Source organism: Chiloscyllium plagiosum, unplaced genomic scaffold, assembly GCF_004010195.1.
Source record: "Chiloscyllium plagiosum isolate BGI_BamShark_2017 unplaced genomic scaffold, ASM401019v2 scaf_14770, whole genome shotgun sequence".
NCBI classification, from domain to species: domain Eukaryota; kingdom Metazoa; phylum Chordata; class Chondrichthyes; order Orectolobiformes; family Hemiscylliidae; genus Chiloscyllium; species Chiloscyllium plagiosum.
This window is the reverse complement of record NW_025214080.1, coordinates 19887-38898: the sequence shown is the minus strand read 5'-3', so window position 1 is coordinate 38898 and position 19012 is coordinate 19887. Positions and strand designations below refer to the sequence as shown.

At 45.0% G+C, this 19012-nt stretch overlaps 1 protein-coding gene across 1 annotated transcript; it reads right to left on the bottom strand.

The window, feature by feature from the left end:
- Positions 1-1192: 1192 nt before the first annotated feature.
- Positions 1193-18741, bottom strand: LOC122547800 (zinc finger MIZ domain-containing protein 1-like). Its single transcript, XM_043686380.1, has 6 exons — positions 18612-18741; positions 13295-13448; positions 7137-7251; positions 5036-5256; positions 3810-4008; positions 1193-1513 (listed from the first exon to the last, which is right to left on the bottom strand). The coding sequence occupies exons 1-6, from the start codon at positions 18724-18726 to the stop codon at positions 1208-1210; spliced, it is 1110 nt and encodes a 369-aa protein (XP_043542315.1). The 5' UTR covers positions 18727-18741; the 3' UTR covers positions 1193-1207.
- Between the last annotated feature and the right edge of the window lie 271 nt (positions 18742-19012).

The following is a 19012-nucleotide window of genomic DNA, read 5'->3' as shown; positions in this document are numbered from 1 at the left end:
GTTCTAGATATTTTTAATCAATCTGTTCAGGGATTAGGATGGTATAATGGCACAGTGTTTGTCCCAGGTGCTGTGAAACAGCAGTGCTCTGGGTTCGATTCTAACCTCTGGCAACTGTCTGTGTTGAATTTGCACATTCTGCCCATGTCTGCGTGGGTTTCCTTTTTTCAATCCACAGGTCCAAAGATGTGCAGGTTAGGTGGATTGGCCATGGTAAATACAGGGGAATGGGGTGTGGATTTGGGTTGGATGCTTTTTAGTGGGGAATGTCAATGCAGACTTGATGCTGTATTGCCTCCACTGCAATCTATGTTTTTACACACCGCTGGTGCAAGTGGGAAACCCGGGCCTCCTGGCTCAGAAGTAGGGACACAACCACTGCACCACAAGAGCTTTAACATTGTCTATTTTTCTTTCTTGTATCCAGAAGTGCTATCACAACCGCAGTGGCTTTTCTCATTACCAACATTTCCACCTATTAATCACCACCATGAAATTATCCCTGTTTTCCAAATGATTACATTTATATCCAAATTTCCATAAAGGGTAATGCAGATCAAAGATGGAGCTGAGGTAGGAAGAGAGAGTGAAGGAGCTGGTTCCCCAACTTCCAGATATTTCTAATCAAACTCTTCAGACACATTATGACACACTGCTGGTGCAGGGTGGGCCAGATCTCCTGGGTCAAAGGCTGGGTCAGTACCACTGCACCATAAGAGCTGGTAATGCTGTATATTATTAACTATGTCAGTGCATTCAGAAGGCTGTCACTAACAGGGGTTTCACTTGTGCTCCTATTAAAAGGAGGGTCTTATGGTATGGTTGTATTGTCCTTACCCCTGGATCAGAAAAGTCTGGGTTCAAGTCTCAGCTTAGGATGCGAGGTGGCCATGCAGCTCTGTCATAACATGCTCAAACAGGTTGATTAAAACCAAGTAGTCCACTGGCACTCTTCAACCTCCTGCAGTCAGTGAGTATCATCATCACACAAGACTGAAACTTTTCAAGTTTTGACTTTTGTTACAATGACCCCTGAAAAGGCTGCCACATTTTAATGTAACTTGTTTCGGTTTTGTTGAAAGAACAGACCAAAAGTGGTTACAATGCATCTTTCTAAATTAAAGCTTATCAGGGCTGGAATGAGTAGGCTTCAGCTCTACCCTTTCAATGCATAGCTTTGAACACAGAAGTAAATGCCTGTTGCTCATCAGGCCTGTACCTTAGCTTTGCTCACCTCGCCCGGATAGGGTCTTTTCACTCCCTGCATAGGCATTGGCTGTGATGGCCGTGGGCCTGGGTAGCCCTGCTGTGACACTCGCTGGCTGTGGGACGCAAACACTGGATTCATCCCTGGAGGTCTGGGCTGGTTGATGGGCATAGGGGGCCCGCTCATGCTGGATGGGGTTATGCCACCTCCCATACTTCCTGGGTTCATGTTGCCTTGCATGGACGAGGGGCCACGGGCACCCTGTTGATTCATGAATTGATTGTTGTAAGCCTGGGCTGGGCCCATCTGTGAAAAAGGAGAGACAGCCTTGAGAATGATGCTTCAGAATGCAAACGCCAGCCTGGAGTGGATGGGAAGTGGTGGTGGAAAAAGTACTCTGATTGGAATTAACGTCTGGTGAAGCTAATGGGTGCTGGCACGATGGTTAGGATCCTGTGTGTGGGTGCAGTAATGGGCGTGACACAACTTGCCCCTGAAAGAGATAGCATGTGGGATCTGCCCATTTGAGGGCCTTCCACAAGCAGTGGGAACTGGAGTGCAGAGCCAGAACCACCACTATCCTTTAATTTGATCACCTTTCCTTGCTTTTATTAAAAATGTGGCGTTTATTGCCTTTTGAACGAGGCACTTTAGTGGATATATTTTCTTTCAATGGGTACCCACTTTGCGTTTTACAAAAGAGTTATGCTCTTGGGCTTTACGCCTGTTTACTGCCCTGCTGTGTCACTCTCTGGCTGTCTGAAGCAAGCGCTGGATTTATACCTGCAGGTCTGGGCTGGTTGATGGGGAATGGGTGGCCTGTTCACGATGCATGGGCTCACGTTGTCACCCGTATTTCCTGGGTTCAGTTCATATGTTTCGCTCTTGTCCCCTCAGCAATGGCTCAGTAAGTAGCACCACTGCCTCCCATTTGGCTAAGTTGTGGTGGTAAACCCGCATTCCAGGACCCTCGAGGACATACCCTCAACGGATAGATGGAGTGCTGCAGTGCTGGAGGTGCCACCTCTCTCAGACAAGATCCCTCAGCAACCAAGACTATCTTGTAGGTGATCTCACCATACTGTGTCATTTGGCTGCTGCATTTCTGACATGACAAGAACATTACAAAATGTGCACACGTTCAGCCCGACAGGTCAATGCTGGAGTTTATGTCCCCTAAAGGCCTCCTCTGCCTCCCCTCGTCGTCAAACCCCATGCTTAGGGAGGTGACGGCCAGTGGTATTATCACTGGACTCTTAATGTGGAGACCCAGGTAATTTCCTGTGGACCTGGGTTCATATCCTGCCTTAGCAAAGGTGGAATTTGAATTAAATTTGAATTTGGGGTGGCACTGCTGCCTCTCAATGCTATGGACCCAGGTTCGATTCCAGCCTAGGGCAACTGTGTGGAGTTTGCACATTCTCCCAGTGTCTGCGTGAGGTTTCCTCCGGGAGCTCTGGTTTCCCCCCACAATCCAAAGTTGTATAGGTTAGGTGAATTGGCCATGCTAAATTCCCCACTGTGTTCAGGGATGTGTAGATTCATGCATTAGTCTGGGGTTAGTATAAGATAATAGGGGAGGGGAAATGGGACTGGGTGGGTTACTCTTTGGAGGATCGGTGTGGACTTGTTAGGCCAAAGGGCCTGTTTCCACACTGTCGGGATTCTATGATCAATAAACATCTGGAATTACGATGATGACCTCAAATCCATTGCCAATTGTTGGAAAAAACCCATCTGGTTCACTAATGTCCTTGAGGGAAGGAAATCTGCCATCCTTACCTGGTCTGGCCTTCACCTGAATCCAGGCCCACAATAATGTCACTGATTGTCAACTATCCTCTGGGCAATTAGGAATGGGCAATAAATGCTGGCCTAGCCAGCAACATCCATATCCGACGAATGAATATAAAAGAAAACTCAGGGTGTGGTTTAGTGGTTACATTACTGGATTAGCAACATGGAGGCCTGGATTAACAACCAGGAGATGTGAATTGCAATAAATTAGAAATGAAACCAAAATGAATCAAATAAATTGGAAATAAGAAGTTAGTAAGAGTAATCACATCTAATGCCCTTAATGAAGACAAACTGCTGTCCTTATCTGGTCTGACCCGTGTGACGCTCCAGACTCAAAACAATAGAAAAGGCCGTGCAAGCCATTCATTTCTATTTAAAGCACAAACTGCCACTGCCTTCTCAAGAGCAATTGGGATGCACAGTAAAAGCACATATCCCATGGCTGAATTAAAAAAGACCAATGCTTCTGCTTCATGCCTTTATCTAACCTCTGCACAAAGACATTGATGGAAGCAAGTTCCAGATTCTAAACACTCTTTGGATCAAGGAGTTTCCCCTGAAGTGACAACAACTCAAAAGGATTGATTGTAAAATGCTTATGAAAACGCCCCGCAGTCTTGGATGGTGCTACATAAATGCAGGATCTTTCTTTCGTCGATCTGACCAAAAACTGATTTCTCGAAGTGCCGAGGCACCTTCACAGTAACACACCACTCTGCCAAGACATTACAGACTTGACTAACGGATGGACGAGCAGTGGACAAGAGGTGGTTTTCAGCGATGGAGACTCACTGTGCCTTACCGGGCCATACTGGTTCATTTCCTGGTTCTGCTTCTCTTGCAGGGCAGCCACAGTGGCGGTTGCAGTTGCGGTAGCTGTGGCTGCGGCGGCTGCTACCGCTGCAGCTGCCGCCGCGGCCGCGGGCTGGGTGAAATCTGTTGGCGGCCTGCTGTGTGGAGGAATGCCCATGGAGCCGGGCGCATTGGGACCACCGGGGTAACTGAAAAAAAGAGACAAACGTTAAGTGACGCCCTGTTGGCATCATTCAGAATAAAAACATGGGAACCACACTGACAATGCAACTTCTGGCTCTGCAGTTTCAAAGGCAACAAAGATTCTGGCAGAAGCCACAGGCCTCAACTGAATAAGCCTCTTTAAATGGTGATTAAACCATTTGGGCACGTACCGGGCTGCATACAAAGGCAAAGGGTTGAGGTTAGGCCTCGCTACTCCCCTCAAACATGCGAAGGTGGTAAGTGAAGATCAGCTTGACCTTGGAAGGAGGGTGTGACTGTGTACTCTCCTGTTCCTATTGACATAGGAATTGTCTCCTTAGCTACAGGATGAAATATTACCTGGGAGAGAGGCAGGAAATAGAAGATTGTAAAATAAAATCTTCTGAGGAAGTGGTGGATGTGGGCACAGTTACAATGTTTAGAAGACTCTTAGATAAGGAGACGAATAGGAAAGGTGTGGAGGGATATGGGCCAGGAGCAGGCAGATGGGACTAGTTTAGTTTAGGATTACATTCAGCATGGACTGGTTAGACTGAAGGGTCTGTTTCTGTGCTACATGAATCAGTTCTATACATATGAAAATAGTGAATGAAGCATTTGCTGTCTTCGTATAGAGGTAAGAGAAGAGCTAGATGAGGAACATTCCAGGGACATGATGCTCATCAGGTCAATATTGGGGGATCTGGAAAAATAAGCCTCTTGTTGGCCTTGTAATTGGCTATAAATGACAGTTTTCACTAAAGCTTCCAAATAAAAATTAAGAGGGAAGGAAAAAGGAAAATTAAAGACTCGCAATGGGATGTGTAAAAATTATACCAACTGAAATGTTCAATAGGTACAAATCCTTCCAGTGTCATCGACTGAATGGACTTCAGCCATCTCCATTAGACAGGTCTGAGTAATGACCATTGGCTTTGGTGTTTTGCCAGTTCAGTATCATGTGTGCTCCTCCAGAATCCTGAAAATAGTATCCCTTGTGTTGAGGCAGCAACGTGATGTGGGATTTTTTACCTGCTCCCAAAGTTGCCACTTCCAGGATAGTTTGGTCGGCCATACATGCCCTGTTGCATGTAGGCTTGGTTGGAGCCACCCTTGCTGGCTGAGAATTGCTGCTGCTGACTGGCAAACTGAGGCGAGTTAATCCCGGGATTGTTCGCCGACATCCCTGAGCCCATCGGGTTGCCTCCTGGAGTCATGGGGTTACTGGCATTTGCCATTGGATTTCCCAGCACCTGCTTACAGAAAGGGAAAGGAACTGTATTAAAAAGCACTGGGAAATGAGGTAGAAAAAGCAGGGAGACTCTGAGCAAGTTGTTAACACAAAGGGACAACAGAGGTTTAACAGCAATGTCACTGGACTAGTAGTCCAGAGAAGAGAAAGGAGAAGATGCTGGAGATCAGAGTCGAAAAGTGTGGTGCTGGAAAAGCACAGCCAGTCAGGCAGCATCCGAGGAGCAGGAGAGTCGACATTTCGGGCATAAGCTGTTCATCAATTCCTGACTGGTTGGGTTTTTCCAGCACCACATTTTTTGATTAGTAATCCAGAGACTCAGGCTAATTATCTGGTGATATGGGTTCAAATCCCACCATGAATTGAAAGCTAGCCACAGAGATGGTTACCATGGTAACTACCAGGGATTGTTGCAAAGCCCCATCTGGTTCACTCAGGCCTAGTTGAGAAGGAAATCTGCCATCCTGACCTGATCCGGCCTACATGTGACTCCAGATCCACAGCAATGTGGTTGAGTCTCAACTGTGAGGCAGGCCGCTCAGTTCAAGTTCAGTCACCGATGGGTAATAAATGCTAGCCCTGCCAGTGCCACCCAAATCCCGTCAAAGAAAGAACAAGAGCATATTCCACAGATTCTCAACAAGATTCCAATGCCTAACTCCCATAGAAATGTGTACTGCGATCAGTTTAACTCCGACTTCTCTTGCTCCGATCGTTCTCCTAACCTAAAGAGCTTGCTGATGATGAATCAACTTTCGAAATACGAATGCAATGTCTAATGGCAGCCTTTTCTTCTCAAGGCTCACTGGTGCAATGGGCCAACCTGGAGCATGACCAATAATTCTTCCAGTAGAGTTTAAAGAGCATAGTGGGTGTTGAAACAACTCTCACCCCCGACCCCACCCCAATTTGCTGTCCCAAAGACCGAGTCTTTTTGAGTCAAAGGATTTCAGCACAGAGTCAAGTCCGATGTCCCTGTGCTGGTTTTACTACTGGAATTATTTGAGCTGTCCCCTCTTTGTTTCATATTTTTCCTTTCCAAATACAATACTCTCTAAAATGATGTTCGCGTCTATTACTCCGTTGGTAAAGGAGCTACTTCAAATCCTCCTGTGCAAGCTTAATTCTTCCAGCAATAACTCAGTTTGAGAATCCCTATTGGCCACCTCCAGTTTAAGTCTTCTCTGTTCCACCGCAAGGAAAGGTACCTTTTTGACACTTTCCTTTCAATTATAACATCTCATCGCAGTTATCATTCTGGTGAATCCTAAATGTCTCTTTTCCGTATCTAAATTGGCCTTCAATAACTGAGCAGCTGCAAAGCATTCCTCACATTAACTCCATCAAGGTGCAAATTCAACAGGACTCATTTTGCTTGTATTTTATGTATAAAACCCAGTTTCCGTCTGTAGTCCTGCTGGGGTTTGACTCTGAATGACATCCTCCAGACTCATGTGGAAGCAGCCAGTCTGCATGTGTGCTCTAAAACATGAGCACTGGCAGGCTACAGAGCCTCACAGCTGCCCTGATTTTGTCCTTGCCTAGCACCCACAGTTATGCTCTACCAACACTGGGGTGGGTGGGTGGTGTTTAAAAAATGAATCTTGGCTGATTTTTCGAAGCTCTCAAATCTCAGAATGCTAACCTGAGAACACCTTATTCAACAGACCAGAAGGTCAAACCCACAGTTTTCTTGATGTGTATGCCTCGTTCTGTAGTTAGAAGTTTGTGGTTTGTCTTTAGAGTTCTGCCACATCTTAGGCAATTGCATTGCAAACATTTGCTACAAATGACTTTAGAAGAGTTTAATTTATTTGCCTTGAAGATTGCCTCAGATTATGGTACATTCACAGTGAAGATGCATTATAGAACTCACGTTACCTGGCTCTGTGATGTGTTGGTGACTCCCCACACAGTTGTAACTACAGACAGTGACCCTGGTGGTTGACTTGTATTTTGCTGCCAGGGAACAGCATCATAGGTGAATGACCCATCACTGCTTGAGAATGTGAGAGAGAGAAAGAGAGAGAGAGAGTGAGAGTGAGAGTGAGAGTGAGAGTGAGAGTGAGAGACAGAGAGTGACAGAGAGTGACAGAGAGTGACAGAGAGTGACAGAGAGTGAGAGTGAGAGAGAGATTGTGAGAGAGAGTGACAGAGAGTGACAGAGAGTGACAGAGAGTGACAGAGAGTGACAGAGAGTGACAGAGAGTGACAGAGAGTGACAGAGAGTGACAGAGAGTGACAGAGAGTGACAGAGAGTGACAGAGAGTGACAGAGAGTGACAGAGAGTGACAGAGAGTGACAGAGAGTGACAGAGAGTGACAGAGAGTGACAGAGAGTGACAGAGAGTGACAGAGAGTGACAGAGAGTGACAGAGAGTGACAGAGGAGAGAGAGAGAGAGAGAGAGAGAGTGTGTGAGAGAGAGAGAGAGAGAGAGAGAGAGAGAGAGAGAAAAGCAATTATTACATGTTAAACATTGACCTCTCAACCCTCAACCATTCCTCACTGTTTTACCAAAGGATCTGAGATTCAAACCTCCTTAAAGATAGCCCTTAAAGTGAATGGGTAGGTTAAATAGTTTGAGCAAGCTGTGCTGAGCTTAAATCGTGCTGGCACAGCTTGAGGAGAATTGGAGATTTTTTTCTACTGAAGACTATTTCCGCACATTGGTAGATCCTTGAAAAGGTCAAGTTAAAAATAAACAGTAGGAAATGGCTGGCTTCCTCAAAAACTTTTAACACTGACGTTTGCTGGGCTGGTTCATGAAAGAAGACATATAGATTAGTAAATTACCCCGGGCAATTTTCACACTGTCTTGCAAAGAGAAAGCTGGTTATTAGTAATATTATTAATGCTTGTAAAGATACATCTGTTCATAGGCAACAATTAAATACACAGTCACAGTTACATCGGATCACAAACTGACAAAGGTTATGGAAGCAGAAGGCAATTCAGTCCATCGTTGTTCAGGAATCTAGAAACACCCTGATATCCCCCATTCAATTGGTTCTTAGAGGATTTTGATCCCCTGGAAAATCATTCCATACGTTGATTACTCTTCATGTGACAAAGAATTTCATGGTACCTCTTTCTATACGTATGATTTCCTACTTTGAACCGGTTAGAGGAAAATAGGAAGACAATATGCCATTCAGCCGGTTCCAACTTCTGCCATCATTTGATGAGATAAAGGGTCATCATCTATTTCAAAATCAATACCCTCCCTCAGTACAGCCGTAATGTTATCCCTTATCAAAAATGCCACTCCCCCTCCTCTCTTGCCCCCCTTTCTATCCTTCCTATAGCTTAATTTCCAACAAAAAGAGCTCTCAGATGTCTGCTTTCTAGGGTAAAAATAACCAAATTGCACCAATTGACTTGAGGAATTAGGCCAATGTTCCTTCCCACTACAGCCTCTGGTGTTGAATGTCATCTCTGCGCATCAGGGAACTGTACTCAAATGGAGGCTGACACACTGTCTACTGCAGTGACTGAGCGAGGAGACCAGCCACCTTTAGACTTTATTGATTGGTATCCTACTTTGACTGAAGATGTGGAGTTCTTTATGCCAACAAAGTTGCTTTTGAGTTCAGCTGTTATTTCAACATTATTCAGGAACTAAATCCACTGCTTCTGTGTTTCTTCACACACACAGAACATAATGTTCAAGTGCAATTATATCATCTCACTGTGGCTCACTAGTGACCCTCACAGTGCCAGGGACCAGGATTCAGTACCAGCCTTGGGCAATTGTTTGGAGTTTGCATGTTCTGCCCATGTCCGCGTGGGTTTCCTCTGGGTGCTCCGGTTTCCTCCCAAAGATGTGCAGGTTAGGGTGGATTGGCTGAGCTAGGGATGCGAGGGCTAGGTGGGTTAGCCATGGGAAATGCAGGGTTACAGGGATAGGGTTGGGGGATGGGTCTGGGTGGGATGCTCTTTGGAGGATTGGTGTAGACTTGTTGGGCTGAATGGCCTGCTTCCACACTGATATTTACTGATCTTCTCCAGCTCATTGTGTAATATCCGAACAACCTACTCAATATACACCCTGACAGTGTGGAGTTCCTGAACTGAAGCCCTTTATGTAGGTGGTAAATCGTGACAGTAAAAGGATTCTTGTGGCGCAATGGTCACGTCAATACCTTTGAGCCAGGAGGCCCAGGTTCAAATCCCACCTGCTTTAAAAGGTATGTAATAACACACCCAAGCAGGGTGATTAAAGTTACTAAAAATAATGATGGCTGCAGGGGGTCTCATGTCTCTCCAGGCTACCACTAGCGAGAAGGAAGTATGAAATGAAGGAAGTGGTCAGGGGTTTGTCAGCCGCTTGCAGAGGCATGGGAACAGGTTGCCATAGTGACGGAGGTGGCTATACGAAGAGGCAGGCAACAGAGAACATGGTTTCTGATGGGTTTGGGGGCACAGGCTAAGAGAAAACAGATGGAAGGACAACCAACCATGAGCCAGTGAAGATACCAAGAGGCAGGAAAGGATTCAAGGGCTGAGGGTGGGCCGCACTGTACTAACAGCACAAGATTATACGCAAACACCTCTGGTGTGAGACTTGAACTCAGCACCCCTGGAGTTTGAGATGAGAATATTCCCACAGTGCGACGACCAAGAAGCTGAAAGAAACAAGGAGGGGAACACAATACCCTCCACAAATACCCTTAGTTATCATGAGCAATGAGCATTTGACCGTACAAACAAGCACAGGGACATATCCAGTTGTCACATCATTACATCAGCTACTCCATAGCTGAGACACATGGACCATGGATGGGACAATAAACCCATCCCCCCTCCTTTTCATTCCCATGCTACACATGAAACCAGTCAAGGCTGATGACCAATAGGCAGACTGTTGTCTAGTTGACAGAATGTTGTCTTTGGCCTGACCCTCTTCTCTGTCACAAGTGTCAACAAAACACCCTGGGGTGCTTTCTGATTCAGCACCTGCCGACGTATTGCTAGTAGCAAGCCATAGTATCACAGGTTTACAAGAATGCTCCCAGGGATGAAAGGCTTGTCATATGTGGAGTGTTAGAGGACTGTCAGTCTGCACTTGGAGTTTTGGAGGTGGTAGATGGGGGGCATCTAATTGAAACTTGCAGACTACCGATAGGCCTCAATAGAATGGATGTGGAGAAGATGCTTCCACTAGTAGGAGAGACTAGGACCTGAGAGCACGGCCTGAAAGAGAAGGGACAACTCTTTAGAACTGAGATCAGGAGGAAAGTCTTCAGCCAGAAGGTGATGACTTTGCGGTATTCATTGCTGCAGAAGGCTATGGAGACCAGGTCATTGGGTGTACTTAAGGTGGAGGTAGAAGAGTTCTTGATTGGTAAGGGGATCGAAGATAATGGGAAGAAGGCAGGCAAATTAGGTTGAGAAACAGATCAGGTCAGACATAGGGAGTCTATGGCCTAGTCATATCACTGGACTATTAACCCAGAGACCCCGCTAATGTTCTGGGGACCTGGGTTCGAATCCCGCAACAGCAAATGGTGGAATTTGAATTCAATAAATATCTGGAATTAAGGGTCTAATAATGACCATGAATCCATGTCGATTGTCAGAAAAATCCATCTGGTTCACTAATGTCCCTTAGGGAAGGAAACTGCCATCCTTACCTGGTCTGGCCTACATGTGACTCCAGACCCACAGCAATGTGGTTGACTCTTAACTGCCCTCTGGGCAACAAATGCTGACAAACCCAGCGACTCCCTCATCTCCTGAATAAGGAAAATAAAAGCCATGGCGCAGCAGACTGAATGGGCCAAATGGCCTAATTCTGCTTCAATGGCTTCCGGTCATCAGAAGCCGACCACACTATGAAGGTACAGTGAAGAGAAACCAGTTGGCAAACAGGTGACATATTTCAGGGATAGGTTAATTATCTTGGTATTGCACTGAATAGTGAAGAGAGAGATTAACTAGCTGAATTTCAATTCTCTACCTCAGAAGACGTCATGGTTGAATGAGGCACTTCCACTCCTGAGAATCTGGCTGTAACTGACTCACTCTGTTCCAACACACCAGGTGTGCCCTCCCCAGAACATGGGGAGCTTTTTTTATTGTTTGAGTGTAGGTTCTCAGCTGTTAAGAGGTACAAATGTAGAGAGACCAGGACAAAAGCGCTGTTGAAATGGTCTATTATTTTATGCACTATGACAGCTGAATAAAAAGATAATTCTGAAAGACTCAATAAACCCACGGATGTGTCATCCTGAATAGTAATAATGGGAAGCATTATTCAGAAGTAGCTCCAAAGACCAGGAGGTTGGTGACAAGCTTCCATTCAATGAGCTTTGCCAGTTTCACAAATAAAAAAGGTTAACAGATTCACCCAGCTAATTAACAGCAGCAATTCTATTTTACAAGCTTTTCAAAATAATGTTGCTTTTTAATATTAACATCTCAAAAAGCTATCCTGAACAATATTGCTGTTAATGGATGTTATGTCTCAAATATTCTGTCTATGGTTTAAACAGACAGATCTAGGCATACCATTGCAGAATAATGAGTTGAAGCAACCTAGAATTATTGCCTTATTTTCTGTACCCATTAGGTTAACGGTAAGCTCCTTCAACACAACCTGCACTGTCTGTAATAAAACCCCAGGCTGTAATCGTCATCATTGAACAGAATCTGGGCACATTCACAAAGTGCTGAAGCCAATCTTCCTTCTCACCTGTGCCAAAGTCAGACCAACTTCAAGGTCATTGGTGAGATTCACATCTGATCACTGTTGAAATCCATGACTGATCACAGCAATCAGGAGGCCACTGACAGCCTCAGAGATCAGCAGGTCACAAACATTCTCAGATGACAGTAGATCACCAGATCACTAATATTTCCAGAGATTGGCAGATTGCTAACAGTCTCAGAGAGCAGACCATCAAGCGTCCCAGAGATCAGTAGATCACTGTCGGCTCCAGATATCAGATCATTAGGAAATCTGATCGGTCACAGTCCACACAATCTTTAGGCAGACTAAAGATCAACTGTTGAAACTCTGATCACAGATCTTTGTTGTGGGAAGTGACTGAGGAGCAGCCCCCTGCTGTGTCTCACAGGGTGATCGATTTGTGCAGCAGGACAAAGGACAACCTGCACTGTCTGTAATAAAACCCCAGGCTGTAATCGTCATCATTGAACAGAATCTGGGCACATTCACAAAGTGCTGAAGCCAATCTTCCTTCTCACCTGTGCCAAAGTCAGACCAACTTCAAGGTCATTGGTGAGATTCACATCTGATCACTGTTGAAATCCATGACTGATCACAGCAATCAGGAGGCCACTGACAGCCTCAGAGATCAGCAGGTCACAAACATTCTCAGATATCAGATCATTAGGAAATCTGATCGGTCACAGTCCACACAATCTTTAGGCAGACTAAAGATCAACTGTTGAAACTCTGATCACAGATCTTTGTGGGAAGTGATTGAGGAGCAGCCCCCTGCTGTGTCTCACAGGGTGATCGATTTGTGCAGCAGGACAATGGCGCTAGCTTCAAGCTGCCCAACAGCTCTGACCGGTGTTGCATTTCTGGGCAGCGCACTGGAGTCTGCAAAAGGGAACAGACTTGCACAGAACATACAAACCTCCAGAAGGACAAACTCAACACTGGCCCATCGTTCCCTTATCTGTCTTCTCCTTGTGTGCAAAGTTGGTATTTCCACAGACCTGAAATGACGCATTTGCAGCCGCTTTTGAGTGGGAGTGGTCCTTACCCTCAATTCCCGGAATTTCCGCTATCAATTTAAAGATCAGTAATTCCCTGCAGATTATGATAGAAGTGAATTAGGACAGATTGAGGACTGGATCCAGCTTGCTTTTTTCAGTGAAGGGGGCACTGGGTTCTGACTGAAGACTAACTGGAGTGCTGCGACAAGGGACTGATTCCACATAGAAACATGTCCAACTGCACATGCGGATGGATCACAGCGACCATTTTTGAACTGGGTACAAACATTCTGTCTGCAGACTGAGGGAGAAAGGGAGACTGCAGGGAGTCAGATTTCTCATGACTGACCTGTGGGGTCCAGGAGGGAGTGTTGGTTTCATAGTGCTCATAGGGTTCATCGGTGGCTGCATGGGCAGTTTACCAGGGGTGTCGTTCTGACGACTCTTCTGGTGGCGAAGCAACAGGAGCCGCCCTAAGTCCTCGCACCACGATGACAGGAGAGCTGTGCAGACAGAGAAAAAAACCTGATAAGAATCCTGTCTTTCACCAAAAATTATCAGCAACAAATTAAAAACAAATACACTTTAAAGTCTTCAATGGTGAGAAGATCAGCTAGGATCAAATTCACACTGAGTGACATGGACACATATCAGAACGGATGCAGGCCATTCAGCCCCTCAAGCCTGTTCCACCATTCAATGAGATCTTGACAGATCTGTGGCTTGACTTTCATATCCGTTAACACATTTGCTTAAAAAAAAATTATCTACCTCAGATTTAAAATCCTGCATTCACTGCCCTTTGTGGAAAAGAGGCACACACGCACATGGATACAAACAGACACATGATACACACACACACCCACAGAACATACGCACACTCATAAACATGGCCACACAGCGAAAGAGACCCTCCCTTCTAAACCAAAGCTCAGCATTAATGAAACAGACAAAATGGAGGCCTCTTCACGGGGTGAGTTGGCTCCTGGAAGCACAGTGTCCAAAACCTCTCTAGACCTCAACTGTCCTCATCAATCTGCACTTCACATTCATGAGTTGTTACTGCTTGGTGCTTTTGTGGCCATTCACACTCTTCTGGGGCTCAATTCCGATAATCCTGCTAAGCGTATTGAAAACTTCTGACGCAAAGCTGAAGGGTTTATTGAAAGCTTGAGTATTCTAACACATTCAACACAAGAGGCTAATAAGAAGGATGACAAACACTGCATCTACCTAAAATGCTCATTTCTTTACAGGAGATTCAGGTGGAGAATCACTTCTTTGTAACAAGTGTCCCCTCCACAGGTTTGTTTGGAGCATAGGTAGTTACAAGAATGATCCCAGTATTGGCCCTACAGCTATTCTTGAGATATTATTCATAAAAGAAGTAGGAACTAATAGTTATGAGAATGTAGATCCATGGTGTCCCATTTTAAAGCTGCATTGCCATCATGTACCAATTAACAATGCATCTGCCTATAGTCTACCAGTAATATGCAAAAAATGCACGAAATACACTTAATGGAGCTCCAGCATTTCAAATCTAAGGTCTGATTATTTCAAAATTAAAGGAATCACAAGACACATGGTATACATGGACAGAGTGCACCAGTGAAGTAGTCAGAGTCCTGCAGCACAAAGACTGGCCCTTTGGCTCAAACCGGTCCATGCCAACCAGCCAGTTCTTGTTTTGGTGTATTGACACAGTTTTGTGTTGTCTGGGCTTCATCACATCTCCCAGAACAACCGGCACCTAAATTGCGCATCTTGGGAGGGTCAATTGTGTGGGCGACCTCATGAATCCCTGTGCCAGAGCAACACAGAGTTTCAGCTGCAGCTCCTGTTCCTGAGATGTGTGATGGAATCATCACCCGCTACCCACAACCCCAAGTTATACTGCCACAATGTATGGTAAAGTAATACTGCTGACCCTGAACGTCCAGGTCTGTATGAAGCTGGGCCCAAGATTTTACCAAAGTGACATAAAGACTGAGAGGCTGTTAATTAGTAGGAAAAATTGAACAGGCTTTCTGTTCAAAAGAAAACTGAGGAAGTGACCCCATAAAGACCCTTTAAGCTGTAAAACCATTCAACTAGTGAGACTTAGGGAAAGTGTCTGTTTATTGATATGGGGAGACCAAAACTAAATCGAGGTATCATTTATTCAACAAGCAATTCAGCAGAAACTTTCTTTACTGAGAGAATGGAATGTGGAACTTAGCACCACAAAGAGAAGCCAAGGTGAACACCATGGATACATCGAAGGGGAAGCTCGATAAACAATGGTGGATAAACAAAAGACAATGTAGTCAAGGAAGATACTGAGATTCAAGCTATTGGACTAGATGGGATTGGGATTCACAAGGAGGAGTTCTGCAAAGTGTAAAAAGTAGATATGTCCCCTGGGCTAGATGGAATTTATCCTCGGATTCTCTGGGAAACCAGGTAGGAGATTGCCAAACCTTTGGCTTTGATCTTTATGTTGACATTGTCTACTATAATGCCAGAAGACTGGAGGATAGCAAATGCTGTCCTCGTGTTCAAGAAGGGGAGTAGAGACAACCCTGATAATTATAGACCAGTAAGCCCTACTTCGGTTGTGGGTAATGAATTGGAAAAGGTTATAAGAGATAGGATAATTTGATTAGGGATAGTCAACACGGTTTGTAAAGGGTAGATCATGCCTCACAAACCTTATTGAGTTCTTTGAGAAGGTGACCAAACAGGTGGATGCAGTATATATGGATTTCAGTAAGGCATTTGATAAGGTTCACCATGGTAAGCCATTGCACAAAATACAGATGCATGGGATTGAGGATGATATAGCGGGTTGGATCAGAAATTGGCTAGTTGAAAGAAGACAGAGGGTGGTGGTTGATGGGAAATATTCATCCTCAAGTTCAGTTACTAGTGGTGTACCGCAATGATCTGTTTTGGGTCCACTGTTTGTCGTTTTTATAAATGACCTGGATAAGGATATAGAAGGATGGGTTAGTAAAAGTCGGTGGAGTTGTGGATAGTGCCGTAGGGTGTTGTAGGTTACACAGGGACATTGATAAGCTGCAGAGCTGGGCTGAGAGGTTGCAAAAAGAGTTTAATGCCGAAAAGTGTGAGGTGATTCACTTTGAAAGGAGTAACAGGAATGCAGAGTAGTGGCTAATGGTAAGATTCTTGGTAGTGTAGATAAGCAGAGAGATCTTGGTGTCCATGTACATAGATCCTTGAAAGTTACCACCTAGGTTGATAGGATTGTTAAGGCGGCAGCTGAAAAATGTGTTGCTGGAAAAGCGCAGCAGGTCAGGCAGCATCTAAGGAGCAGGAGAATCGACGTTTCGGCTCTGATCTCCAGTATTTGCAGATCTCACTTTCTCCTTGTTAAGAAGGCATACAGTGTGTTAACCTTTATGAGTAGAGGGATTGAGTTTCGAAACCATGAGATCATGTTGCAGCTGTACAAAACTCTGGTGCGGTCACACTTGGAGTATTGCGTGCAGTTCTGGTCACCACATTATAGGAAGGATGTGGAAGCTTTGGAAAGGATTCAGACAGAATTTACTAGGATGTTGCCTGGTATGGAGGGAAGGTCTTACAAGGAAAGGCTGAGGGAGTTGAGGCTGTTTTCATCAAAGAGAAGGAGGGTGAGAGGTGACTCAATTGAGATGTATAAAATAATCAAAGGGTTAGATAGGTGGACAGTGAGAGCCTTTTTCCTCATACGGTGATGGCTAGCATGAGGGGACATATCTTTAAATTGAGGGGTGATAGATGTAGGACAGATGTCAGAGGTAGTTACTCAGAGTTGTAGGGGCGTGGGACGCAGTGCCTGCAACAATAGTAGACTCGCCAACTTTAGGGGCCTTTAAATGGTCATTGGATAGGCGTATGGATGAAGATGGAATAGTCTAGGAGAGATGAGCTTCAGATTAGTTCCACAGGTCGGTGCAACATAGAGGGCTGAAGGGCCTTCAATGTGCTGTAATGTTTTATGGAGAAAGGAATAGAGGTATGTCAATGGGTTCAGATGATGGAGGATGGCAGGAAATCACATATGAGGTATAAATATGGGTGAGGAACCAATTGGGGTGAATAGTCCATTTCTGTGCTGTGTAGGTTCTATGTAATTCTTGCATTCATCTCAAAATCCTCTCCATCAGTAAGGTGCTGAATGATTTCTTCAATCCTGTGCAGCAGTTCCACTGCATTGCCATCATGGGGTAAAGGGGCAGAAAATGGAAGAATAGTGAGGACTTTGTGAACAAAGACGCAATAAGGGATGGACAAGGTGATGTTTTATCAAGTTTTCTATTTGAAGAGTTGCCTTTACTGGTCCTTCTGTATCAAAACCACAACAACCTAAAATCAGGGCTGCTTTTGCAACATTATTCCAAGATGCTTAGATGGAACTCCTGACTGTTACAATAGTTGATTGTTAACTCTGTGAAATTACACTGAATTTCTTCAGCACCTCCCCCAGAATGTCAAAGACTGCTGACACACTGGATATCCACAAGGTGGCAGTCCTGGCCAGCCTTTAAACCCAATACCGGGGAGGAATTTACAAATAAACATTTGATCACATCAGATGGATCACTATGAACGTGTTGACTGCAAACAGTATTTGTCTTTTTTACCCACCTGATACTATCACTGCAGTGCAGATGCTCATCGCTGCCTCCTATATCAAGTGCAGAACTGGGAGTGCTACTGAGATGAACAAAGTGCACATCGAGACAACAGGCAGCCATGTCAAAACAGAACACACTGCAACCTGAGCAGCTGACAGGGCCCCCAGACTGCTCTGTACAATGTAAACCGGCCATTTTGAGACAGAAATGAACACCAGCAGAGAGCTGTTGTCAACATACATACACACGATGCAGGCTGCTCAGAGTGTAGCTCGATTCTGAATGACAACTAAAATGGGACTTGGAGCTCAGTGACAGGGACAACACTGGACCTGACAAACACACCCGGATTTAAAAATAAATTCCTCTCTTTTTCAGGTTCCTTCCAGCGTACTATAAATATTAAGAGAGACGTGAGCCGGCTGTTGTTGGAACATGGAATCGGAATCTCAGACACCAAAATTAAAACACCCCCGATAGGAGAATTTATCTCTCTGCTCCCCCCACCGCAACCTTCCCCCCCCCTCCACAGCACATGGAATCTGTAAAACCAGCTCAGATACGCCTAGTGCTCTCAAGCTGAAATGGCAATAAATTATTCATTCGCTCTTGTAATTTTCTCTCTGTCTCTGGGCTGCCAGCAGCAAATGCGATCGACGTTCATTGAGAAACATAATGTCTGCAAACTGACACCCGCTTAAACAGGCAAGGATGTTAAAACAAAATGGCTCACTTGCTGTGAGATTTATTGTGTCACAGTAACACAGACTTATTTTTAACGTAAGTGCAACTTTCAAAGGATAACTATTATGCATTGCTTTCGCAATAAATGCTCAATCTTCTTGTGAGGCTCTGACATTCTGCAAATTATAATCTTTTCAACCTACCTATTATGAGACAAGCCTGGGGCAAGCACGACTTGAACCAAGACCTTCTGACTCAGGTAGGGACATTATCACTGTATCACTCTGGGAATTACAACAAAGCTACCAGGCATTCTCACTTTCCCTTGTGCTTCTCACTTTTCTCCCCCTCACTTACCAGTTTTGGCCAGTCCAGGGCCCGACTCCAGACCTTGACCTTCTGATAATTGTAAGGATGTTTGTCTGCAATGTGTCAGATCACTTCTCCAACACTGAATGTGCCAAGATTTCATCCCAATAAAGGATTGATGCTAGTGTCTGTCTTCATGCCCCGTCACCAAATCCATATCTCTCTCTCTGGCAACCATCTGAGGTGGAACTAGGCCCTTTGCAACCTCGGTGTCCTGTTGAAACTTGAGATGAGTTTCCAACTGTGTATGGTGTCATTATTTACAGCATCCGTTTCCATCTGTAGTAACAATGTTCCACTCAGCTATCGGCTACGGATTCTCCCTTGTTCATGCCTTTTCTCCCTCCAGACTGAACAATCCCAAAGACCTCATCATGAATGCCCTCCCA

What these genes read in the sequence shown, in the direction of transcription:
- LOC122547800 (XM_043686380.1), bottom strand. Translation starts at nt 18,726, where the DNA reads ATGAAATCTTGGCACATTCAGTGTTGGAGAAGTGATCTGACACATTGC. An exon ending in CTCCCTCCTGGACCCCACAG is followed by an intron (nt 7,252 to 13,294) that starts GTCAGTCATGAG and finishes ATTCTCAAGCAG; the next exon opens with TGATGGGTCATTCACCTATG. An exon ending in CCAACACATCACAGAGCCAG is followed by an intron (nt 5,257 to 7,136) that starts GTAACGTGAGTT and finishes TTCTGTAAGCAG; the next exon opens with GTGCTGGGAAATCCAATGGC.